The 26,272-nt window shown below is 35.9% G+C and overlaps 1 protein-coding gene across 1 annotated transcript in view; it reads left to right on the plus strand.

The window, feature by feature from the left end:
* Positions 1-26,272, plus strand: part of LOC120245096 (ABI family member 3 binding protein) — a 202,315-nt gene that overhangs the window by 97,617 nt on the left and 78,426 nt on the right. The window contains exons 29-49 of the mRNA XM_039251968.1: positions 728-787; positions 1,600-1,689; positions 4,099-4,179; positions 5,292-5,351; positions 6,203-6,286; positions 7,545-7,604; positions 10,171-10,230; positions 11,037-11,120; positions 12,464-12,523; positions 13,338-13,421; positions 14,482-14,541; positions 15,286-15,369; positions 16,941-16,997; positions 18,013-18,072; positions 18,726-18,809; positions 19,407-19,466; positions 21,687-21,761; positions 22,666-22,722; positions 23,415-23,486; positions 23,948-23,995; positions 24,743-24,817. Coding sequence (XP_039107899.1) covers positions 728-787; positions 1,600-1,689; positions 4,099-4,179; positions 5,292-5,351; positions 6,203-6,286; positions 7,545-7,604; positions 10,171-10,230; positions 11,037-11,120; positions 12,464-12,523; positions 13,338-13,421; positions 14,482-14,541; positions 15,286-15,369; positions 16,941-16,997; positions 18,013-18,072; positions 18,726-18,809; positions 19,407-19,466; positions 21,687-21,761; positions 22,666-22,722; positions 23,415-23,486; positions 23,948-23,995; positions 24,743-24,817 — 1,455 coding nt within the window. The remainder of the gene's footprint in view (positions 1-727; positions 788-1,599; positions 1,690-4,098; positions 4,180-5,291; positions 5,352-6,202; positions 6,287-7,544; positions 7,605-10,170; positions 10,231-11,036; positions 11,121-12,463; positions 12,524-13,337; positions 13,422-14,481; positions 14,542-15,285; positions 15,370-16,940; positions 16,998-18,012; positions 18,073-18,725; positions 18,810-19,406; positions 19,467-21,686; positions 21,762-22,665; positions 22,723-23,414; positions 23,487-23,947; positions 23,996-24,742; positions 24,818-26,272) is intronic.

The raw sequence follows: 26,272 nt of genomic DNA on the forward strand, positions 1-26,272 counted from the left end.
TGACTCCCTCTCTCTCTGACCCTCCCCTGCTCACGCTGTCTCTCTCTCTCCTAGAAATAAATAAATAAATAAATAAATAAATAAATAAATAAATAAATAAAAAAAATGAAATACATGACTAAAAAAGGAGAAATAGTAAGAAGGAGTACCTTATTCCTTACAAAGAAAAGGCACAAGTTTATGTTTTGCATAACTGTCACACATGTCCAATAAACAGACTAATTGAGAATATTTTTAAAAATTCTCCTCGCATGGAGGAGGACACTTGTGGGGATGAGCACTGAGTGTTATGTGGAAACTAATTTGACAATAAACTATTTGTAAAAAAAAAAAAAAAAAAAAAAAAATTCTCCTCACCACCACAATTCTTCAAAACAAATAACAGTTGTGGTGAAAGCCTTCCAAATACTAACAGAAGCTTTTGCAGTTTTTCAGAGTAATTTAAAATGCATAGTAGCCAACTGAAGCCAAGCTTCCAATATAGTTGGAGTCAAATAATTAAATACAGGAAAAAGCTTTTTATTGATCTCACAGGGACGCGGAATACAAAAGGTATGTCTATTTTGTAAGTTAAATGAATACCAGAGTACAGCAAAATACTATTTTTACAGCATTCAGAAATGCTTTTGAAACATTACAGGGTAAAGAAGATTCATTTTCAAGATAAATTTCTTTCTTTTTCTATATTTCTTAAATCTCCATTGTTTATTGTATTGCTTTTGGCTAGTTTCCACCACAGACCTTGAACCTGTAACTCTGAGAACTGAGGCTCCCAGGACAACATTGGGTAATGACTTTTTGGTCTTTAACCAAGTACATTTTCCTTGTGTTGCCCAGTCTATTGCATTAATATCTTGGTCAAGAGTTTTCTTTTTCTAAGATTTTCTCATCACCCTCTCTTATCACGCAACTATAGTCTTCATTTTGAATATTGAAGATTTCTAATATAAGTTACGTGGTTAATTACTTGGTTAAGCCTGTATGCAGCTAGTACACAGCATCCGTCCTCCATGTTATCCAGCTTTATTAGTTCTTTACAGAACCTGTAATTCTGCTCTGTGTTCTGTGGTAAAGCCCAGTTTCAAATTCAGTTAGGAGTGGCTGCTCTATAAATATCCATTTTAATTCTGTGGACATCAACCAAAAGTTGTTTCAAGAAAGGCAGAGCATTTTTATTGTCTACCAATGATTTTCAGAAGTTAAATTTGTTTATCCTAATGTTTAATGAGGTGTATGTCTAAGCCAAATAATTTCTAAGTATGATCTCACAAAAGCAGGTGAGCCTGGATCCCCCTCTGATATGGACACACTGTGTTTCTGGTTTCCCTGGGGTCAGGATCCTTGTTGAAAATCTCACACCAATAATGATACACTTTTCAGATTATTAGAATAATGTTATATATCCCTTCTCAAAAGAACTGTAATGGAACCCCCTCCCCAAATTTCCTTGCATATAGATGACAAAAGTCCAAAACCAAAGAGACAAACTTATTAAGACTTAGGAAATTTAGCAAAGTTTTAGAAAATCTAGAGCTGTGAATAATCCTTTCTTGAGTTTCTGGAGTCATAAGACAACATTAACCAGTTTCCTTTCTTCAGCTCCAAAAACATCACAACGGACAAGAACACGCCGTCCACGTCCTAAACATAAAACCACAGAGAGCCCAGCAGCATCTCAGACTAAACTAGGTAAATATGTGGTTCCCGGTACCCATGGAACCCCGTTGGATGTGATATGTGTGTGGCAGTTTAACTTGCCACCTAATAGCTCTGGTGACCCTTCAGTGAGAAGGCAGAAGTCACAAGAGCTCTAGTTAATAATTATGACTTCCTCGTGCGGCTTGGTATCTTCTTGGTACATTTGTATTTTATTTGCTTCCTCTGAAAAACTATGTTTTTTTCTCTTTGATTCTGGTTTATCAGAAACTTACCTAGATTAGTAACTAGCATCTTTAGTTAGTCACACAATTTATGAAGTGCTCCACTAGCATCTGAAAAATAGTTTAGAAATTACAGATGCCTTCACTTGGTTGAGGAAGTTTCTTATGTAGAAACTGTTCATTAATAGATAAAAAGGCATGTGGGCAGAAGCGGTATATTTATTCGGTTTTACCAACTGTTAGGCATATAGTTAATTCTTAGGGAACTAAATGATACATGAGTTGGTAAGTGTAGTGTGGATCTCAAAACTTACACAGTTTGTAGAACTGCTGCTGGGAGAGGGTGGAATAGCACAAACAGAGGTGCTGTGTGTGTGGGTGACAGCAGAAGGATAGGGGTTAGGAGGGCAACCTGAGTGGGAGAAAAGAGAAAGAGGACGTTCACTTAGCTGATGCTCCGAAATTTTGGTCAGTGATGCTGCTTTTAGATGGGTCCATGAAGAGGCTCTTAAATGCCTGATGTCAGTGATGGGATTTAAGCCAGTTAGCTACTGCATAATCTCCGATCTTCCTGGGGTCAGGCCTTTTTTGTCCTGGTAGCAGAGAAAAATACAAGTCTTGCAGACTGAATGACCCTCTGTCTCTTGTTCTTTTATATGTCTTTGTTTGGACAGAGGTCTTGGTCTTCTTCCAAAGTAGACTCTAAACAAAAAGCATCCTCTATTTTGGCTATTCATTATAGTATCTGCTTATATATGCCAACTAGTGCATCTATAGTGACCCAGGGCTTTTTTTCCAATAAGTTATACTTTTACACTCTTTTCTCATAATTTTTAATCATAGTATTCCTAGACAGAAGCCGAAAGATTTTTCTAAGCAGGGTTTTTATTGTTGTTGTGTTATCAGATAATATAAAAACAAGCAAAACTTGGAGCTATGTGGAGATACTGAACCATTTTATAATATATAACCATTGTATAAGAACAAAAATCTTTGTACCTTCACCTCAGAACTTTAAAATTTTTGCTTTTTGGCTGTAGAACCAATGATACACTGGTGAAGTTTATTTTCGAGAAAGGTCAATGACTTTTCTCAAGTGTTTAACATTTCTTTTTAAATTACTTTTGATCATTGCTTGCTAGAGAGTCTGAACTCCTTACTTCTGGGACATTGTTAGGTAATGATCCTTTATGTCATTTAGCAAGTTCTTTCTCTTATTGTCAAACTCATCTGTGGTGTTATATAGACAATGATGTCATAATTTGTCATCATCCTACTATAGTATTTATCTTACAATATAAAAGGCTTTAAAATTTTTTTATTAAAGATCTTATTTTTAAATTTATTTTGAGAGAGAGACAGAGAGAAAGAGAGAGAGTGCAAGTTGGGGTGGGTGCAGAGAAAGAGTATCCCAAACAGGCTGCGTACTGTCAGCTTGCCAGATGCAGGGCTCAAACACAAGAACCATGAGATCATGACCTGAGCTGAAACAAAGAGTTGGCCACTTAACCCAGTGAGCCACCCAGGTGCCCCTGAAAGGCTTTCTTTCTAACAGAAATGTGTATGGACTTAATTCAGCACTGCTGTCTGTCCCATATCCCAGCTTCAAACTGTATCATGTCAATCAGGGTCTCTGTTTAAACAATGCTGTTTGTTAGAAATAAGGTCCAAATATGATTATCTGTATATCCCTTATTTAGACCCCCAATAAGTTATCAATTAGACCATGAATTTTTTTCAGGCATCCTGCTTTCTGTATTGCAAGTTCTGTCTAACTTTGTTTTCACTTTGTACGTATTTCAGCAAGTTTTGTATGCTTATTCTAGTAAATGACCAGGTGGAAAATTTGCCCAAGTCTAGTCATTAAATTATGATTAGAAGTGTATACTGTAGTGTGGTTTGAACTTCTCTCACCCCATCATATTTTAGGAGAAATTTGTAACCAGTTTGGGATTAGGTACACTTTCAAAGAAATGATAGTTCCTCATCTTCATTTCTTAAATGTAATTATATCATAATTTTTAATCTTTGGAGAACTCTCAATTGTAAAAAGAAACCTATTAACATACTAAAGGAGAAAACATCAAACCAAAGTAACAAAGTTTTCTCCACTCAAAGAAACTCTGACAAATTTTAGAAAGCTTAGTATGTTATACCCTCTTCATCAGAGTTTAGGAAGCTGTCAACACTATGTTAATTCTAAATTTTCTTCCTTCAGCTACAACAACAAAGAAACCTCGTCGTCCACGTCCCAAAGCTAAAACCACACCCCATCCAGAAGTACCTCAGACCAAACTGGGTAAATACGTGATTTCTGGCTTAAGGAATCCTAGCAGTCTACCCCAGTTGGGAACCTAAATTCTATGCACATAGTTGGCACATGTCCTACATATCTCTTAAGAGTAAAAGCTGCTGGTTAGTGACCAGAACTCAAGATACCTGAGTACTTCCTGTGTGGGAATGTTCTCCAGGAATGATTGTTTTATTTACTTTTCATGCTGTTTGATTCCATTTGTGTCTTAGAGATAAAGGTTGCTCAGTATAGTATTGAGCCAACACAATCCATTCAAGTCTACTACTTGTATTAATCCCCTCATAACACCCATAACCATATTAGCAGCTATGAGATACATAAGAAGTAGGAAGTATGTTTTGTTTCCTAGTATGTATTATAGTTGTAAGCAAAAGCCATTCCTGCCTAAACATGGAGAAAATAACATGAGGCAGCCATGATTACATAAGTGTGTGTCTATGTATAACTTCCCAGATGGTAGAAATGCCATGTGATAGGAGTGTGGCTAATATCTAGAGCAGGAAAAAGGCTGAGGATATTAAAAAGAAAACAGTACAGAGTTTGGATGAGTGGGAAGGTAAGGCAACAAAGGCTGACAAGCAGAGGATATCTGAAGTTGGCTTCCCGGACAGAGAATGACCTCCCAGTGCTCTCCTGTGGAGTGGGCCCGGAGGATTAATTTAAAGAGGCTGAGGTGTCTACTTAAGATTTTAGATTTGACCTAAGGGGCTTCAGTGATCCTTCTGCACAGGATCATAACTTTTCCTGCTCTTAAAACTGAGGATACCTAGTCTATTATAATAAGACAGAGGTTCTTTCTCACCTACTATATCAAAGCCACTCTTTTCACTGAAGATTTAGTCTCTTGGCTAGTGTTATACCAGTTTCCTTTTGGCTATCTCTTGTATGTGTGGTAAACAGACCCTAAGATGACCCTCTACTCTTCACCCCTCCATACTTCCTGCTTCTTGGTGTTAAAGATGTGTTTAATCCATCTTTCCCTGCCCTTTCTCCCTTAGAAGGCTTAGAAGCATTTTGCTGGTAAGATGAATTTTCTGACATTTCATGCATTCAAAAAAAAAACAACAACTCTGGTTTCTTTTATTGATTTTGATCAGTTCTTACCACAGTCTTCGAACCAGTTTTTCTTAGAACCGAGGCTCCAGAAACAACTCTAGGTAAGGACACATTATGTCCATCAGCACCTACTTGTCCTGCTCATTTGAAACCCACTTCATCACCCTCATAACCGCAGCTGCTTCTGCTTCACGAGACTTCCATGTCATCCTCTATTGTCTATTCAGTTATAAGTCAGTTACTTCTTTGTCATTCCCTTACTTCTTAATACACTGAGGAGTGTTAAAGCAACTAACTCATCTGTTTTTAAAAGAGCCAAGTATGAACTTAGTCTAGTATATGTGTCTGCAATATCATGCATGTGAATGTACGGCATCTTACTCCATGTAACCTGTAAATCACATTTTTTGTTTGTGAATTTCAAACATAGGAGGGTTGGGGTGAGAGTGTCTATCCTTGATCTAACCTGAGTATTGTCACAGTTGTTACAATGTGGCATAATTCTTGTCTGATCTAAATTTCTAAATTTTTATTATGTACATCATTTTGTGTTTTTGTTTTATCATTTTAGGTAATGGTGTGGTCTTCTTTCAGTGAGGGGTGAAATAGAAATGACCTCAATGCTAATCAGTTTAAATCATAAGTACCATCATTAGTTGAAATTCCCCCTACACCTTTCCCACCAACACCATAACTCAGTAAAGTTTTGGAACTTTTTTTCATTTAGAGATCCTTGTGAGAATATTCTTGATATATAAGCTCATATTTCTGTGTGACTCGTGTTTCTCAGAGTAATGTAAACGATATAAAGAGGCAATTATCGAAATGGGGGCAAATATTTTAAGCTCAAAGGAAAAATTTTCTAAAACTCAAGAAATTAGAAGAAATCTAATCCTATCCACAGCTTCTGGAACTAAGAACACTCTATTAATCTGAGGTTTTCTTTCTTTAGCTCCCAAAGTACCTCACCACACTCATCCTCCACATCCCAAACCTGAAACCACAGGGAGCCCTGAAGCACTTGACACTGAACTGGGTAAATGTATACATCTTGGTTAAGCATATCCTAATGGGATCCAGAGAAAATGAAGGGGAAAGTCAGGGTAGGCAATGAGAACATGGTTGGAGGGATTTGGGTAGTAGCAAATTTCTTAGGCTTGTGAATGAGAATCTTTTCTCTAAATGTTATTTGATTTCTCATTCACTTCTTATTCTTGAAATATTAACTGAGTGTCATAGAATGAAATAGTTACAGAACAAATGTATGTTTGGGTAGATGGGAAATTATTTCTTGGTAACTAGAAAGTCAAGTCCAAGTCATTGTAAGGATCTAGGGCAGGAATTGACATTTTCTATAAAAGGCTTGAGAGTAAATATTTTGGAGTTTGTGAGCGATGTAGTTTCTCTTGAATATTTTTTATTTTTTTTCCTTTTTAATTTTACATCCACTTAAAAATGGAAAAATCATTCTTAGCTTTACATAGGCTATATGAAAATAAGCCATGGGAGAGATTTGGCATATGGGCTATCTTTCATCAGCCATTGATCTAAAGAATCAATAATCAGAGTAGGCTAGAATAGTTAGGAAGGATTGAGCATTGAAATCACTGTAGATTTAGATGACTGGGCACAAAAGGGATGGAGAAGTACTTAAAGGAAGGACGTGTGTGGAGGTCCAGTGAGGGAAGGCAGAGGATTTTCTCACCAGTTGAATCTCTAAGGCTTCTAAGTTTTGATCAGAAAGAACATTTTTCTGAGGCTGCTGTAGCCAAATGGGGCCCAAAGGAATAGTTGAAAGGTATTTTGAATGTTGGACTAAGGATTTTGAATTTCATTTGATAATCATCAGTGTCTATATATGGTCAGGCTTTCCCTGAGCATTGGACAGAGAGCTACCCTGCTATTCCTCAGACTGAATGCCTGTCCCTTCTCCTGCTCTCTTTAGTACTCTGTTAGACAAAGCTCATTGTCTCTTTTTCCGAAGATGAGTTTTCAGCAAGATTGATGTAGTCTAATTTGGTACATTACTTAAACTAGGATTATCAAAGAGTGAGACATTTCAGGGGCACTTCACAGGGATAATTATCTGCTACAAAGACAGCCCCTAATAAGTGATCAATTGGCACCCAAGTGCAGAGATGCCATGTCTCTCACCTCAGAAAGTTAATAGTTTTTGCTTTGTACTCTGGACATATTAGTACTTAGATACAATTAATTTTGCAGTTCTGAGATTGTATAAATGTTTAACATTTCCTTTTTGGTTTTTTTTTTTTTTTTTTTTTTTTTTTGGTCAGTTCCTGCTATAATCTTTGAACCAGTCACTCCCATGAAAGAGGCTCCAGGGACCACATTTGGTAATGCAACTTTCTGACCTTTAGCAAGAGCTTTTTCTGCTCATTGTCAAACTCATTCCACTTGTCATTCAACTACATTCTTTATCTTATTAGTTGATCATACATAAAACATGCCTGAATCTAGTTTGGGATATCTTTTTGCCCTATAACTTACTTAAAAATTTTTCATCCCACCTTCCATTTTTGTCTTAATCTGAGTTCTCTGTTAAGGCAAAATATCATATGTTCATGTGAGTTCCTGATCCCGATCGATGCTAACCAAGCTATGACAGGGAAATTGCTTTATACATCCTTTGTAGTACTTTTTATCTGCCTGTTTTGTTGTTAACTTTTAAGAAATTTATTTTTAGTCAATTATCTATCAGATAATGCAATCAAGGATAATAAGTTTAAATAGTAAGCCCCATCCTTAGTATGAATCTGACTACTCCTTACTCTCCACCATAGTTTAGAAATAAATGATTCTTCATCTTTTAAATGTAGTCAGGGGACTCTAGGAGAATGTGATAAAGGGGTCCTTGACTGGTTCAGTTGGTGGGCTGTGCAACTCTTGATCTTGGGGTCACAGGTTTGAGCCAAGGTTGGGTGTAGAGGTTACTTTAAAAGCTAAAATATTTTTAAAATATATAATAAAAATACGGATATTGCCTCTCTGCATTAGTAACTTCATTTTTATGTCACTTTTGACCTCAAAATAGCTTCAATAACAAAGAGAGATACAGGAACATAGTAGGGGCAAATTTTTCACACTAGAAACATGTACTTTATGAAATTCAAGACAAATCTTTCAAGCTATAGAAAACAATTTTTTTAAACCTCATGATTTGCATAACCATAAACTTTAACTAAAGGTTATCTTTTTCCATCTCCAAAAACATCCCAGTGGGAATGTCATTCACAAACCAAACTTTAAAGCCACTCCTGGTCCAGGTGAACCTGGGACTACACCAGATGAGAGCTCAATCCTTGGTTTCAGTAGCCTGAGGGGCTATTACCTGGGGAAAGTGTAAACCCACATTACCCTCTAATGAGGAAATCAGGAAGACTCCTTTCCCCTTCACTGTTGGTGAGAAGTACCTGTTTGGAAGATACATAATTTTTCCTCTAGCTCAGGGTAGAAGAAAACATGTCTTACTTAGGCCAGTTGAACACAAAAAGTTTTCTTGCATAAAAGCCTATAGAAGGAAAATAAGCAGGGTGTTTTTGCAAATTCAAGGTTTTGCTTGGGTGCATCAACATTAAGTGTAGACACATTCTATAAATTCTTGAAGAAGTGAAGCATCATTTTGGGGTCAGTAGATCAGGGAAGGAGTTTTGGTCTTGATGTCACATCAGAATTTGCACAAGTAGACGGGTGAGAGTGAACAAAGACTAAAAAAAAAAAAAAATAGGACATTTTTAGAGGCTACCCAAGGGAAAGAGGTTCTGCTGCTTGGAAGCATCAGTCAAAATACTTTGTTGGTGATTCTGCATTTGGATAATACCTCAGAAAGTTGAAGAAGGGCTTGAATGTTGCACTCAGGAGTCCCAAGTTGTTCTCATGAGCATCAGAAATCTCTTCTTTCCACACTGGATAAAGTTTTCTCTGCATTGAGTGTAAATGGGTGCTTCAATGAATGCCACAGACTGAGTGGGTGTCCCTTACACAGTCCTCTTGAGTGCCTTTCTATAGACCCAAGTCACAAAATCTTTCCAAAGATGAGTTCTCAGCAAGGTCATCATAGCTATTTTTGATTATCTGTATATATAATGCTGCTTGGATATTTAGGAATTTTTTCTGCAGCTGTAATTTGATAAACATGGTAGATGTTTTCTTTATTCGACACCCACTAAGGTGCAAATTAGTTTTTTACATGCTTCTTCAAGATGATTAGTAAATGGCTAAAAATGTTCTAGAATCTACTATATTAGATTCAAATAATCTAGCGAGTAGAACTGTTTCCTTCTTGTGCTAAACAGAGACCACAGGTAATAACTACCTCAGAAGATGAAGTCCCTAACTACAGTTCAGCCAAATCTGGACAAAATAATTGATTTTCCTTCATATTAGTTTACTAAGAGTGCCATAACAAAATAGACTATGTGGCTTCAACAATAGAAGTCTATTTCTCACAGCTCTGGAGACTGGAAACTTAAGATGAAGGTATCAGTAGTTTCGGTATCTCCCAAAACCTTTCTCCTTGGCTTGTAGATGGTCTCATCTTACTGCGTCCTCACATTCTGAGGACTCAGGTTGAGTCCTCACATTCTGTCTGTGAGCATCCCTTGTGTGTCTCCCTATTTTCATACAGTCATCAGTCATATTTGATTAGGAACCTGCCCTTATACAACTCCATTTAACCTTCATTGTCTCTTCAAAGTTCCTATCTCCAAAGACAGTCACATTTGGGAGTTAAGGCTTCAACATAAGAATTTGGGGGAGACACAGTTCACATACCCTCCATCTAGAAATTAAATAATAATTCTAGATGTAATGTTACACTGGTAAAATACATTTTGAAGTGAATGTTGTAGCTATTTATACATTTTTTTTAAAAAAACCCTTTTGCTTATTTTATTACTTCAGTTCCTGTTACAGACCTTGAACCTGTTACTGTTAGAATTGAGACATCTGGGACAACATTAGGTAATGATTCTGTGCAATTTGCCAAATGCTTTTGCTGTTCATTGTACATTCCATTCAGTCTCCATCTCCTGGATTTTCCTCCTTCATGTGACAGCCACCATCATCCTCTGTTGCCATTCAATCACTTTATTGGAAGAAAACTGAAGCCTCTTAAAAACAAGTTTCCTCTTGTTTTTATGAGAGCAGACATTTGCTTAATTCAAAGCATTGCTGCCATTTGGTACATTTGACATTGTCATGTTAGCTCATGCTTCGTTGAACAGTGTTCTGTGTTAAAGCTAAGTTTAAAACAAATTGGGATCTGTTTCTTATCTAGGCTGATCAGCAATAACAGCTATTCCTATACTCCTTTGCACATCTAAGTTTAAAAAACTACTTGCATGGTATGTTTGTTTCTTTGTTGGTCCCTTAAATAATGACTTGTTTCATTACTAACTTGATAAATAGGAAATGACCTAAATATGTGATTTTACATTATAAGCCTTTCCTTCAGTGTGACCCTAATCTCTCCTCCCCTTGTACAGAGTTGAGCCCTTCTCATTTTTTTCCCCAGTGAGGAAGTTCTGTGAGTGTTTAATTACAAGTACTAATTTTCATGCCTTGAATGAATTATTCACCTACATACATGAGTTTGCCACAAAGTACCATCAGTGATGAAAGAAAACACATTGGCCTAAAAACATTGAAAATATTAAATTACAGAAAATTGGCTAGAACTTTTGAAAATCTAACCACTTTTGTAAAAACCTCTCCTCAGTATCCAGAGCCTAAAGACCTAGAGTAACACATATCTTTTCTTTCTTCAGCTACTAAAACGTCAAAAAGACCCCGTCGTCCACGTCCCAGACCTAAAACCACACCAAGCCCTCAAGTACCTCAGACCAAATCGGGTAAATGTGATTACTTGATTTAAGGGTGAGCCCTAGTAGCCTATCCCAGTGGGAACCCAAAGCAGTGCCAAGCTGGTAGTATCTCTAAGCCTGAGGTCATGAGGCATGGTCAGGTGTCAGAGAATGTGACGGACTGAGATATATTTGGTGCCAGAATATCTTACTCTATGTGAAAGTCTTCTTTAATATGCATTTAGTATATTTTTACTGTCAACTTCATTCAAATTTTAATGATAAAGCTTCTTTAGAAACTTTAGAAGACTTAGAGCCGATATATGCAGTTCAAGTAAACAAAAAAAAATTATAAGCCCCTTGCATATTTCTGGACCAATATTGATGTGATAATGGTGAGTGATAGGCCAGCTATGGGAGACTTACTAAAATAATGGAGTTGGGTACATGTTTGCATGATGCATTAAACACTGACATTGCGAAGGAAAAAGATCGAGGTAGACTAGACTTGGACCTTGGGCCCACTACAGGATTTGAATGAATGGTAGGAAAAGTGAACCAAGGCAGAAGGACTAGACATGTGGGGTGGTAGGGGATCAGCCACCAAGGCATTCCAGTGTGACTACCACAGAATGTCTTCTGTGACCATACTTCCAGATGGCCAAAACAAGGTTATTAATGATGCTGCATTTGTAAGTGTCCAGACAGCCAGTTGGAAGAGAATTTTGAGGACCTAGTTCAGGAGCTTGGATTTGATACAGGGATATCAATGGTCTTCAATTTCTACTTTGCTTGTGCTTTGGCTGGACAGATAATCCACTGAGTATGTTAGACTGAGTGACCATCTTTATTTTGCTCTTTTGTGTATCATGATTTGAATAGAGCTCTCAGACTCTTTCCATAGATGAATTCTTGGAAATATCAGCATAGTCTACTTCAGTGATTTTTATATCTATTTCAAACTTATAAACTGTTTATTGCATCTGTGTTTACTTAAGCATAGCAAGTGCACATTTTCAGCTTCCATAGAAATATAGATTGATCAGGTTTTTTTTTAAAAGACAATTTCTTTTCTAAGTTTATGTTACGTAAATGAAAAAGAGTATCTTCCAGTGCAAAGTTTTCCATATCAGAATCCATTATCTAAAACCTAGGATAATTTCATGTTGCCTCCTTCAAGACAATCAAGATAATTCAAAGGCTAAGCTGAAGATCATAACTGTAGTTTGGCCAAATCTTCAAAGAACAATTATCTACTCTTTAGTTTAGGGGCTATTTTTTGTTTTTGTTTTTGAAGAAGGGTTGATACACAAGTAGACTTCTTTGGATGCGAATGTTCTGACTTTTCACGTATTTTAAAATCTCTTTGGTTTACTGTATTTTTTGGTCAGTTCCTGCTACAGTTCTTGAACCTGTCACTCTTACACCTGAGACCCCAGGAACAACATTAGGTAATAACAGATATACTGGCTTTTCAACAATACTTATTCTGCTTTGGTCAAACCTGGAGTTTCATTTGCTTTATATGACTGTATGTCATTCTTTTGGGCCATTCATTTACATTATTAAAATTCTGAAAACTCTTGAATTATCTGTCTTTTTATGGAGACTCAGGCATACATGAACATCCTTTAGGGCATTTATTTACCATATAATTTATTTGAAATTGTTTCAGGCTATTTTGTACTTTGTTTAAACAGTGCTTGTGGCTAAAAAAAAAAACTGTTTTTCAAACATAATATAGGTTTCTACCTCTTACTTAGGCAGATAAAGCCATTAACAGCTATCATGGGGCCAACAGAATCCATTCATTTCACATCTACATCTCTACCTATTTGCTTTATTATTTTTTCTATTTGTGCAGTGTTTTTCTTTTGTTTCTATTTAGGTACTAATGTGTTTTCATAGTTATGTAGAATGTATGAAAGGATTAAAAAATTGAATTATAAATCTCAGATTTAATATGACTATCCTTCATAATACATTAAAATTTAGCAATAGTTCTTACCCTTTCCAATCAGACTGTTCTGTGACACTTGGATTATAATTACTAATATTATTTCTTAAATTAAAAATGGATTTTTTTCTTCAAAGAATCTTCTATGCTAAAAGAAACTCATTAAGGAGTATACATGACAAAAATCTCAAACTAGAAAGGCAAAGATATAACAGGTTGTAGATAATCTATAATCATACTTTCACCTTTCATTGCTTCCATAAAAGAAGTAATGTAGTTGTGTAGTAACCCTAGAATTTTTCCTTCAGCTTCCAAAACATCAAAACAGACACGCCGTCCACGTCCCAGACCAAAAACCACACCAAGTCTTGAAGTATCTCAGTCCAAACCAGGTAAACAAGAGTTCCTGGTTTAGAGTCTCAGCAGCCCAAACCAGCAGGATCTCAAGAGTAATTCCAGTGGTTGGGAGTAACCAATAGGCCCTATTAGAGTAAAGATATAACTCATGTTAAACAGTAGTTTCCACTGTAGAGATGGAAAGAGGAACACAGTAGGGGGAGAACTCTGGGGCAACCAAATCCCTCATAGCTCCTGGGAGAAATCTTCTCTATAACTGTGCATTTTATTAACTTCCATTTATGTCTTGAATATACAACTGCTTTAGAAAACTTAGGCATATTCAGTTCAAATTAACAAGCAGTGTCTTCAATATCACCAGGTCATATTAGTGCCTTTGGAGGATGTACATTAGATGTGGGAGACATGTTTTAGTCCTCCAACCTGCAAAAGAGTTGAGAAAAGCCTTCCTAAATAAGATAGAAGATGGCATTAGAGAGCATGTATGCAAAGATGAGACTGATCTTTGGGTGCTCTCAACAAAATGTGCTAGGTACGAAAGTAAAAGGACCAGGAAAAGATTAAGAAACAGTGTGTGGAGCCTTGAAACCACCATAGTACATGGATGACTAGAAAGATGGTAGTCATCCATGTACTATGACTAGACGGTGGTAGACAAGGCTTACTGAATCTTGATTGGTCCATGGACTCTTCTGATGGAGCAGTTAAGATTTTATCCAATAGACATCTAGACATCAGCAAGCTTGTCTCTGCACATGAGGGGATGTTCTTTCTCTGCTTAGAATAAAGGGATACCATGTTCAATTTATCATGCTGTGGCCTCACTTTCTTTCCATAGGTGTTAGTAATACCCACACATCCCACTTTGACTTATTACTTAGAATCAGATCATCAAAGAAGAATAAAGAAGTGGTTGCCTGAGTTAGTATAGATAAAGTTGAGGAAATCAACTCTCTACTTTTCTAGTTTACCAGTTTTTAAAAGTTGCAACATAGTTCTAGAAAGCATATTAATAAGACTCATTTTGAAGTAAATGTTTTGAGGGTATTTTTATACTAAACAATCATTTTGTTTATTTTTAATGCTTTTGGTCAGTTCCTACTGCAGATCTTGAACCTGTTATTCTCAGAACTGAGACTTGGGTAACAACACAAGGTAATAACACATGTTTCTCAGTAAGTGCTTTTCTTTTGGATTGTTAGACTCATTCCATCAGCATCATACCTGCAGGTTCTTTTACTTCATAAGGCTATGTCATCCTCTGTTATCACTCCATTAAATTCTTCATCTTAAAAGTAATGAGGACTCTGACTCTTAAACCAAGTTATCCCTTGATTTTAAAAGAGCCATGCACAAACCTGACTCAGGTCGTCTGTCCTATGTGTAACCATCTGAAATTGTTTTATCATCTTGTGTACTTTTTAATCATGTTAAAGCTGGAATTTGACTCTAATGACTATTATGGAGTCATGAAGTTTCCTTATGGATCTGAAGTTCTACTCTTTTTTGTTTTGTTTTGTTTTTTTGTTAACTCTCCTTGTAATATCTGTCCTTTGATTAACGTTTTAGTTAGTTACATAGCCTTATTTTAGTTCACTGTCCAAGAGTTTGTATCTGTCACCACACCATAATATGTTAGCAGCAGAACTTACCCTTCTGTTCAGTAAAAGAGTACTAGGAACAGTTCTTTGTTTCTTGAATTTTATATGACCCATTCTCAATGAACTTGGATTTATAAAAGAATATATACTATTATATTAAGGGTGAAAGTTTCAAATTAAAGGTTAGTAAGGCAAATTTACTAAATGTAGTAAGTTTTAGAAAATCTGGAGCCATGTGTCATGCTATCCTTAGCTTCTAAATTAGATTCTGTAGTAACTGAAGATTTTCTTCCTTCAGCTCCTAAAACATCAAAACGAACTCGTCGTCCACGTCCCAAACATAAAACTACGCCAACTTCTGAAGTACCTCAAACAAAACCGGGTAAATGTGGGTTTCTCGTTAAAGGAGTAAATCCTAGCAGTTCTTGGAAGTCTGGGATTGATGCCAGTGGTGGAAATGATAGCCCACGTGAGCCCAGTGAGGGTGGAGGCACTAAATGGTCTGTATTGATCCCACTGTTGAGTTTGCAAAGGAGAACATGGTTTGGGGAGACATGAGCAGCTGAATTCCTTGTATTTTCTGCATACAGATCTTCTATTTTTTTTTTAATTTTTAATGTTTTCTATTTATTTCTAGGAGAGAGAGAGAGAGACAGCATGAGCAGGGGAGGGTCAGAGAGAGAGAGAATCACAGACTCTGAAACAGGCTCCAGGCTCTGAGCTGGCAGTCAGCACAGAGCCCGACTCGGGGCTCGAACCCATGAACCGCGAGATCATGACCTGAGCTAAAGTCGGACGCTTAACCGACTAAGCCACCCGGGCGCCCCATAGATCTTCTATTTTAATACGTGTTTTATTTACTTTTGCTTATTTCATTCCATACTTCTCTAGAAGACAAAATGTCTTAAATAGAACCAATCATTTTTTATTTCAAGAAACAGTAAGTGCCTTCCATTTCCCCACAGCTACATCAACAGCTGAGAAGATATCACAGCTGCTTGTTTTTACTTCTCAGTCTGTAGTGTAGTCAAAGTCAAAACCTGCTCCAATAGGAAGCATTTAAAGTTTAAACCAAGGCAATGTTCCTGTGCAAATCAAGATTACTTTTTGCAAGGGTTATAAATATAGAGAAAGAGAAGTTTCTGAAGGACAGGACTAAGGAGTTAGAAAGAAAGTGGATCTTAAAATCATGGAATTTAACAGAGGCAAAAAGAACGGAGGTGTTGAGGCCAGACAGAGGGCACAAGGCTCCTGGAAGAAGGGAGGTACTGCATCTAAGTGGTAATGATACGGCTGAGTTTGGAAGGGTCTAGACGAGCAGCTGAAGAAGCTTCTTAAAGGTATGACTCAGAAGTTTGGATCTGACCCTAGGAGCATTAGTGGTCTTTCCTGTGATCTCGTCCATATACACAGGGTACCACATTTTTGTGGTTAGAACAGAAAGCTGTTCTACTGGGCACCACACCCTGAGTGGTTGTCCCTTATCCTGATTGGTTATTAGAATGCCTTTGCATCACTTAAGGCCTATTTCCACTTATGAGTTGTCAACAAGATGAACAAGGTTCACTTTGCTTTGTTCTTTTCTATGCCTCCTTTCATATATAAATGCCATTCCCTGCATCCATCTTATTTAAACTTGCTCTTTTCTTAAAGCTTCCACAGAAAAGCCAGTAATTGCCAGGACACTTTCATAAGTCTGTATTTGGTAAAATGTTTACACAAGTTTCCTAGAGCAGTAGTTGGAATCAGGTACTTACACGCCAAGAGCATATTGTGTTGACTTTGAGGTGCTTACCAGATTGATATGTCAGCTATCACCAACTATCTCATAAGAGAATATTTACCTGGTAATAGGGTGACCAAATCTTTTATCCATTTATTTGAAGAAATGTTATACTGGTTAGATTTAATTTGCTGACTTTCACAAGTGTTGATTTCATTGCTTTTCATTAGTTCCTACTACAGATCTTGAACCTGGCATTCTCAGAACTAAAGCTCCAGAAATCGTGGGTAATGAGAATGTGTGTCCTTCAAATAGTGCTTTTCCTGCTCATTGTCATGCCATTGTGGCCACAGTCTCTCCTGCATCTTAAAACCATTTCAACATGCTCTATTGTCATTCCATTGTAGTCTTTATCTTGAAATTATACTAAGCTCTCTTTCAAGTTATCTGTTAAACTTATGAAAACTGTGACTATGCTAATATCAGGACATCAAACTGCCATAATGAGTTTATTGTTTCATGTGATCATCTGCATGGCTGAAAAGCACTGACTGCTTTAAGCTTCGTTTCAAACATGAATTTCCATCTGTCCCTTATTTATACTGCCTATCCCTCCTCAATTGTAGAAATACCATCATCTTTAATTGTTTTACTTTTTACTCTATTAGGATCTATGTGATTATACTGATGGATCTATTGTTTCAAAAAATGTTGGTTTTAGTTATTTGTCAAAATTTTAAATGTGCCTAAGTCTTGAAAGTTTAAATGATAGGCTTTTCATGATAGAGTAGGATAATTCTTTCATGAGAAGGTTAACAGGGTTTCTTAAATTTTATTGAGTCAACTATTACTTTGAAATTTTGATGAATACACTGTATAATGTACTGATCCTGATGCTTTCTAATAAATAAACTCATTATTGTACCCATGATTATTTAAATAACAGGCATTTATCTCACCTTGTACAGAAGTACAAGTAGACTGATAAATGCTTTTTCCAGTAGAGTTAGAAAAGTATGTATTATATAACTGTAGAGAGTTTGTCTAGCAGAATTGTGCATGTTAGCAAGAGTCGGATAATCAAACATCAAGGAGAACTTTTTGTTGACCACCGTGATGTTTAGCAGAGTACAATACTGTTTCTATCTTATGAGATTAATGGGTACTTTGCCACAATATAGGCAAATCTGCAGAGTGTGTGTCTCTTTTCTGTCAGTCCTGAAGCTTAAAAATGGACTCTTGTAGTTAGTCTTCAAGTGAATTTTAAAAATCTCTTTGGTTTTTTTTATTATTTTTGGCCAGTTCTTCCTACAGCCCTTGAACCCGTCACTCTTAGAACCAAGGCTCCAGAAACAACATTAGGTAATTCTGTGTTCATCAACAGTTTTTTCCTGCTCATAATCAACCCATTCTATCCTAATCATAATCACTTTGTCACCATCTTTATAAGACTGTCTTGTCCTCTTCTGCTATCCTTCAGCTTTAATTTTCTTCTTAAGAGTATTCAAAACTCTTGAAGAAAGTTACCTGTTGTTTTTAAAACTATGCATGAAATAAATCAGAATATCTGTCAATCACGTAATCTTGAACTTTGTATCACGTACTTTTGTCTAAATGGGACTCAAATTTAAAGCTGAGTTTCAAAGTTGGCAATGTCTATATCTTCTCTAGATCAACCAAACTGTAGCAATTTGCATGCTATCGTAGGTTCTTTGGAAATTTTCTACTTCTTGGTGTGAACCTAAGACCCCAGTACCTACAGCTTGACTATGGTCCTTTTCTGCTTTTAAGGTTAGAGATTTATGAGATTGCTCACTCCTTGACTTAATTTTATGTGTGAGTTTTATCTCTCAAGAATCTTCAGTGATTAAAGGAATAGTTAACAAAGTAGAAACTATTTCAATCTTGAAATACATATGCCTTGAATTTCAAGAAAATACAACATATTTTAGAAAATCTAGAGCCTTATTTCCAAAACCACCTACACTGGAGTAATCCAAAGTTTCATCCTTCAGCTCCTAAAACAGCACAACGAACCCGCCGTCCACGTCCCAGACCTAAAACCACATCAAGTCCTGAAGCACCTCAGACCAAACAGGGTAAATATGCTATTCTGTGGTTTGAGGGGTGAACCCTAGCAGTCTGCCCCAGTGGAGTCCCAAAGAAATGCCTCTGATGGGAAGTGACAGCCTTCAAGGCATGAGGTATGGTTAGCAACTGCTTCTTGAGTGAAATTTTTGGTCTGTTTTTATAGCAAAGACTGACATAGTCACTAATAGATATTTATTGGTATATATGCACTTAAACTCATGATCTAGTTATTGTGGTCATGATTACACAGGCACAGGTATTATTTCAGCTTCCAAAAATTCCATCAAGTTACTTTCATATATATTGCCTAAACAGATTTTCCAAAGAAATCTTTCATATTAGTTAGAGTCAGAATATCAAACATCTTAGAAAAGCCTCATGGTGACCATACTAATATACATAGTAGAATTTAAAGGTTGTGATGACCTTCTGCAGTGAATTGTTCATGACTTGTTTGACCAAATCGTCAAAAATAAACTGCTTTCTGTCAATTCAAAAGTTTAAAAAATTGTTTGTCATTTGAAACTAATGTTTTGAAAGAAAAATTAAGGGTTTTTAATGTGCATTTAAACTTGTTTCATGTTCCTGTTGTTGCTTTTGATTAGTTCCTTCTACAAGCTTTGAACCTGTTATTCATAGTTCTGAGGCTCCAGAATCAACATTAGGTAATGATTTTTGTGACCTCATTACATACTTTTTTATTCATTAAAAACCTACTCTGTCAGTGTCATGGCCAGAATTGCTCCTGCTTTCTTAGACTTCTCTTGTTCTGTTTCATTCTTCATCTTATAAGTAGTCAGGATTCTTAATTCAAGTGCTACCTATTGTTTTTAAAAGAAGTCCCTGGATCCAGGTGAGGAAATCTATCTGCTATGAAACCTCCTTTAAAATTTCATTATCTAATTCAGTGCAAGTGTCTGAAGCCTAAATTACAACCTGTCTATTTGGTAGTTACATCTATAAAATGATGATAATTAAACACCATGAAATTTTTCTGAGCAATTTACTTTCTATAAGATTTTTGTGACATGCTCATTATTCTTTGCCTATTTTCAGGGATTATTTTTCCATGTTATATTAAATTATCCAAAAAAAATTTCTTTCTGGATGTGCCAATAATAGTAAATACAAGTTATAGGCTTTTCCCACCACAGATGAATTTAGTTATTCTTTATCTTCCACCATAATTTAGCATTGATACTTAGTCTTTACTAACTAGGAATCTCTGAGTATCTAATTATATTAATATCTTTTCCTCTAGTTAACAAATTTTTGTTATTGTTTTTGTTTCCAAAACACTGTCAGTAGTGGAAAGAAACAGATTAGTAAAATAAAACTTTTCACACTTAAGCAATAAACTCAAGAAAATCTAATGTTCTAGAAAACATACATCTGTGTACAGTGCTTTTGATGGTTTCGAGGCCTATAAACATAATAGCAAATCAAGGGTTTCTTCACTTTGTTTCAAAAACATTGGGGGAAAAAATAAATCCTTCCCCCAAACTTTAAACTTCTGAAAGTTTCACAGTGGAAGTCAAGAAAGTCAATGATTTCTAGTTTGAGTCCTTCTAGCCCATTGCAGTTGGATCCCAGGAATGACAATGATGTGTTTTGTTAACTTTCATTTCCCATGTCTATACCATACAAGAGAGAGAAGGCACAAGGTGTAGTTAGTATCTCTACAATTGGATGTTGACCAAAAGAATCATGGTTAGGGAGATTTATGTGGTAGCCAAATTCATCATGTGCCCTGCAGAAGGATTGTCTCCAACAAAAGACACATCTTATTAAATTCTCTAACCACTCTTTCATTTATCCTATTTTTGGGCAATACTTCTTTGGTTTAGTAAACAAAAATTTCCTTGCCTTCTGTGTTCTCAGTACCATATTAGCAGTTGAGTGGATGAGGCAAGGAACAGTGGTAGAGACCAAAAGGAAGAACATGTTTCACTTCTTGAGAAGAGTACAATATAATTTTGAAAAAACCCTGTTTTCAAGTTTGTTTTAAATAAGGCATTTTGCTTATACAAAAGCAGCTTGTTTAACTGGTAAAAATATAAAGAGAAAATACTTAAAGGAGTCAAAAATCTATGTGGATTGATAGAGAATACTTAGGCTTTGAAATAATTCAGGATTTTGCATTAGTGGATGGAAGGGTGGAAACCACAAAAATAAAAGAAAAAAATCTCAGTACCTATTGAGATTACCCAAGAGAGAGGTCAAACTAGAACACAGAACAAAACATGCCTATATGGTACTAAACATGTTGTACCATAAGAGTTTCCTACATAATACCAGTTATAGGAAACTCTTAGAGAGCACTTGTGGGAATTCAGATTCAGATAAAATAGTGAGAACCTAATTTTTTTCAAATAGGCACTTTTTGTAGAAGGATGCTTAAGATCGTGGGTCAGCAAATTTTTTATGTAAGGATGTTAGATGGTAAAGATTTTAGACTTATAGGCCATTCTCTGTTAAAACTACTTGATTCTGCTGTAATATCTCAATTGAAGGCAACCAAAACTAGTACATAGATGATATATAAATATGCCTTGGATTATCTTAGCTAGAAGGTGTAGTTGTGTTCCAATAAAACTTTATTTGGATTTTATACCATTTTCACATGTCATAAAATATTATTCTTCAATTTTTTCCATCATTGTAAAAGACAAAAGCTGTTCTTTAGCTCACAGGTTAGGCCAAGAGCTGGATTGTGAGGACCATAGTTTGACAACTGCTGCTTTAAATAATGTGTACTCTGCATGCCTCTCCATAACCCTGTCAGTTTGAAGATCTATGCATTTCTATTCATTGCTACCTTTATATAAAACCTGTGAAATAAATTACCCATAATTATTTTGCCAACTTAGATGCTCTTCTTTCAGCTCCCACTGAACTGCAAACTCTTATTTTGAAACCAGTGACATCACCAAGCCTAGAAATGACACAGAGTCAACCTGGTAAATAGACTGTTTTATCTGTCTGAGTGCACTGTGAGATTCAGGGGACATATTCCAAGTGTTATATTTCCAAATATAAAAAATATGCATAATACACATTTAATAACTCTATATGTTGTACCTGCTCTTTCCATGATTGCATATTGGTGTTAAATTAGTAATATATTCATAGCAATTGCTATTCACCTGATAGTCATATTTACCTTCATTTCATTGTGTTTACTCTGTATCACACAGAGAATAGTCAAGTATGTGATTAAGTAGTCAACAAAACCACTTAGAAGAATTACTTTTATCTCTTATTTTTCACTAACACTTACAAACTTATAGTTCTCTTTAGTAATAAGCTAAATGTATGCTTTGTTCTGTGAAAAAAAAAAAGTTCAGTTGTAACCATCAAGGAAGGAGAAAGTTCTCACTTAAGTACAGACCACAAAACCCAGCTACACAATATTGCCCATCAAAATTGAAAACATTTTAAGTTAGCAATTAAGTAGATACTCCCTGGCATATATTATAAAACATCAGATCTTACTTTTTTCTATCATGGGATTATAATTTATTTTCATCTCCTTTGTGTATCTTTTAATTAATTAAATAACATTTTTGTGCTCATGATGGTACAGGTATGATTGTTAATAGTAACCTACAACACTTTCAAAATTATGAATTCAATTCAGTTATTTGAGCTTCCCATGATGTTATTAATAATATTATCATAATAGCCAACACTGAGTATTTATAGGTGCAAGACACTTTTCTAAATAGTACTTAGTTTGTATGCATTCCCAATGCTTGCAACAATCCATTCTTCATCAATTGTATCATTTTGTGTTCTTTGCCAGTTTCTGAAGTCCTGACAATCCATTCTTGATCAATTGTATCATTTTGTGTTCTTTGCTAGTTTCTGAAGTCCTGGAATCCGTTACATTAAGCACTGAGTCATCAAAGGAAGCTATAGGTAAAAAAAAAAAAAAAAAAAAAAAAAAAGTTTCCCAATGAGAAGTCAGGTATATGTGCTTTTCCATCTCATTGCAGAAGTCATCTTTGGATGCCCTCATGCTTTGTGACATTTCATAGCTCTTCACATCTTGTCTGTGCTCATCCAGTGAATCTTCAAAGTCAGATGTTACATAAAGCATGTTGTGCTAGTGTCTGCTGTATTGCTATGCACGTTTCACAGTTTTCTTAGTTCCCTTTCATTCTGAATGCACATTTAATTTTTTAATATTCTCATCATTCTTTAAATATGAATATGCACATCCTATTTTTTCATTTTTACGTTGTTTTTAGGTTACATTTCATGCTTTTCAAGGACTCTGTCTTTTTCTTACTTGGAATACTAAATCAAAATATGTAAGGAAGTGAAAATACCTGCTTTGCTCCAAGTAGAAATTGCTTGAAGATCCTGACAGTTACCGTATGTGTGTGTGTGCGCGCGTGCCATCACCCACACTGACCACTGCCTTCATTATCTGCCTTCACCTCTACCCTCTTCAATTGTAGTCATCTTTGTAATCTACCACAATGTTACTTATTCTCATGAATGTGTCTACTTAAGATAACTAACCTCTGTTACAAATTCAACAGTGTTCTACTACAGTGCTTATGAGCTGCCCACCAGTAACCAGCCATTCCCTGTTTATTCCCTAGCACCAACTGTAACAGATTATCTATATCCCTCTGCCAAAGCACCACTCAGTCCAGAGGAGCCAAAGACTGCAGGTGGTAAAAGTTTTCATGCTCTGATTCATTTATTCAAGAACTTTTTAATTAGCATCTGCTATGTCCATGGAACATGAAAGTTCAGGCTGTGGTACTTGTTCTGCAGTTGAATTCCATCTGAAGAGCAATAGCTTCCAAAATTCTTGGATTCTTAAAATTAAAATCATAACTGCCTCTCTGAATACAGAAGTTCTGGTTTTCTGTGATATCAAAATATGGAACATAATGGCATTGGACAGCCAGATAATGACAGTTAAAACATAAATATTAGTTGGAGAATTAGTATTGCAGAATAGGATTTCCCCCTTGGTTCTATCTCTTTTCTTCTCTAAATCCATTGTCCTATCTGAAAAATATGAAACATTCTTAAGAGAATGAGATGCGTTGACATTCACCAAAGAAATACCTATAGCTTAACACCTTAATGTTTTCTAAAATTGTTCTTCTTTGTTTTGATGCAGTTGTGGAATCTATTACAAATGTGTCTGAACCACCAGAGACCACGCTAGGTAATGATACACCTCAGCAGCTTTTGTCCTCATTGCCACATCACCTGAGGCCCTCGGGTTCTCTCTCATTGTGCATTCATGTTGCAACATCATTCTTTGTCACAGCAGTTCATTTTCTTTCTGGGTGCTTCTATTCATAACCGTTGTCCAAAAAGTCTCCTCTGTTCAGTTTTGTATCTCGATGTTGGTCTTTTTCTCTACTTAAGTCAGTGAAACTTTGAAATCTAAAGCATCTTTTTCCTAACATTAAACATTCTGCCAGCTTGTATTTTGTTGAATATTTCAGTTTTCTTGTTGTATGATGATCCATTTTATAGTTTCTGCCCTAGCAACATACTTTCCATTAACACTCATTTTATCACACTCATTTATATGTTTGATTTTTTTTTTTTTGCCATAATTCTAAGTGAAATTCAATGCTTCTTCACGGGCTCATGCTTTAACATTTCTTATTACTTTGGTTTTCCTTAAGGCTACTACTAAATCTCTCTCTAGTATTGTTCTAGAAGTATTGAGGAGGTACTAGTATTTGAAATCAGAATTTAAAAGTAAAGATATTCCTTACATGAAAGTATCTGATAATCCGGCATCTCAGCATTTTTAAAACTAAATGCATTATGAAGAAGTAGGAAAGGTATTTTGCTGCTGAGTTGTATTTCTTTTTTTTTTTTAATTGTTACCAACCTTACTGTCATCTGTACTTAAAGTTTGTGAAGCATTTTCATAACCCCTGGTACTTTCCTTCAGTTACCATAGAGACATCTCCTCTGCCTTCCCAAACTATAATCCTACCCAGCCCTGATGAGCCTCCAACCGAATCGGGTAAATATTATTTTGTATTTCATGTAGAAGGTGAGTGTTTGCAGAATTTATAAGAATGGAAAGACAACATGGGCACTGTAGTCATCAGAACACCTAACTTAATCACTCTGCTCACAGTCTTTGATGGGGATCCAACTTTTCTGATGACCCGTTTCTCCTATCCTTATAGACATCCTTACGGCAGTGTTATGAGTATTCTTTAGGCTATGGCTGAAAAACCCTTCTCAGCTACTCTGCAAATGTTTCAAGCAGGAAATAGTAATGTTGCTGGAGAAGAATGTTTATATTCCATTTTTAAATATAAATATGTATCTTAATTTTAAATATTTTATCATCTTATCCTGTGGTCATGTACAGAATATTTTAAGGTATCTAATTTGTGTTAGAAATTAACAGAAACCTCCAAAAGCAGATTTCACTCTACAGTCCCCAAAAAGAGGTACAACTGGCCAGCCACCTTATCATTATTCAGGTCCTTTACTTCTTTCTATGCCTCTTCCTGCAGCAGTTTGGATATTTCACTGGACATGAAACCAGCTACTTGGCAAGCCGTCATGATTTACTTGATGGTGGAATCTGAAATATAGGAAAGCAAATCACCAACATGGATAACTGAAAGTTCATCTTCTTAGAGGGAAAAAATCCTCTCAATATCTACAGGCTTTCTAAGTGTGGTCATTTATCATAAATACGCCCAAACTTGTGTTTTGTTTGGTAGTAAACTATCTCATATGGCTCTATTTCCAAAGGAGATATGAACGTTAATTTTATGCACTGTCCTCTAAAATATCTCATTAAATTTTGCCTCTTAAATTTACAGTTTAAGCTTTACTGAAATTTCCCATTAACTACATTAACTGACTCTGTGCCGGTCATCTCTAAGTTCTCCAACATTTAAGTAGCTATAATGATATAACTGAAATGTTTAATTGTGAGTGCTATTAGTAATATCTACCTCATACCATGGCAGAAGCAAATAGCCTATCAGGAACCTCAACAAGCCAAGGAAGTTGAGAGTCAGAAAATCACAAGACTGAAACAAACTCTAGAATCACAGAATTTTAGGATTGGAAAGACTCTTAAAAGTGCTGTTACTTGTGAAGGAGAAGCTGAGACTGTAGACTAACTGATTAGCAAAGGGAGCTCTAAGTCTTCAGACTCTTAAACCAGCATAATCTGCATATCTTGGTGTTCATTTCTCTACAGGCGATTCCACTGAAACCACTGCATGCAGACTTGATAGAAACTTCTAGTATCTAATAACTCTTATTTTCAGCAAGCTTTCCTTAGGTACATGAAACTCGGTGACCTTGAAAACCTTTTTGTTTCTCCTAAGCTGTTTATACCAAACACACTCGAGTCCATCCAAATGGGTGTCTCCATAAGCTGCAACCTTGCATTTGATAATTGCTTTCCTCCAGCAGGATATACCTCTAATTTTCTTGGTAAAAAACA

Source organism: Hyaena hyaena, unplaced genomic scaffold (genome assembly GCF_003009895.1).
Source record: "Hyaena hyaena isolate Hyena2069 unplaced genomic scaffold, ASM300989v1 scaffold_407, whole genome shotgun sequence".
Classification (NCBI taxonomy): Eukaryota; Metazoa; Chordata; class Mammalia; order Carnivora; family Hyaenidae; genus Hyaena; species Hyaena hyaena.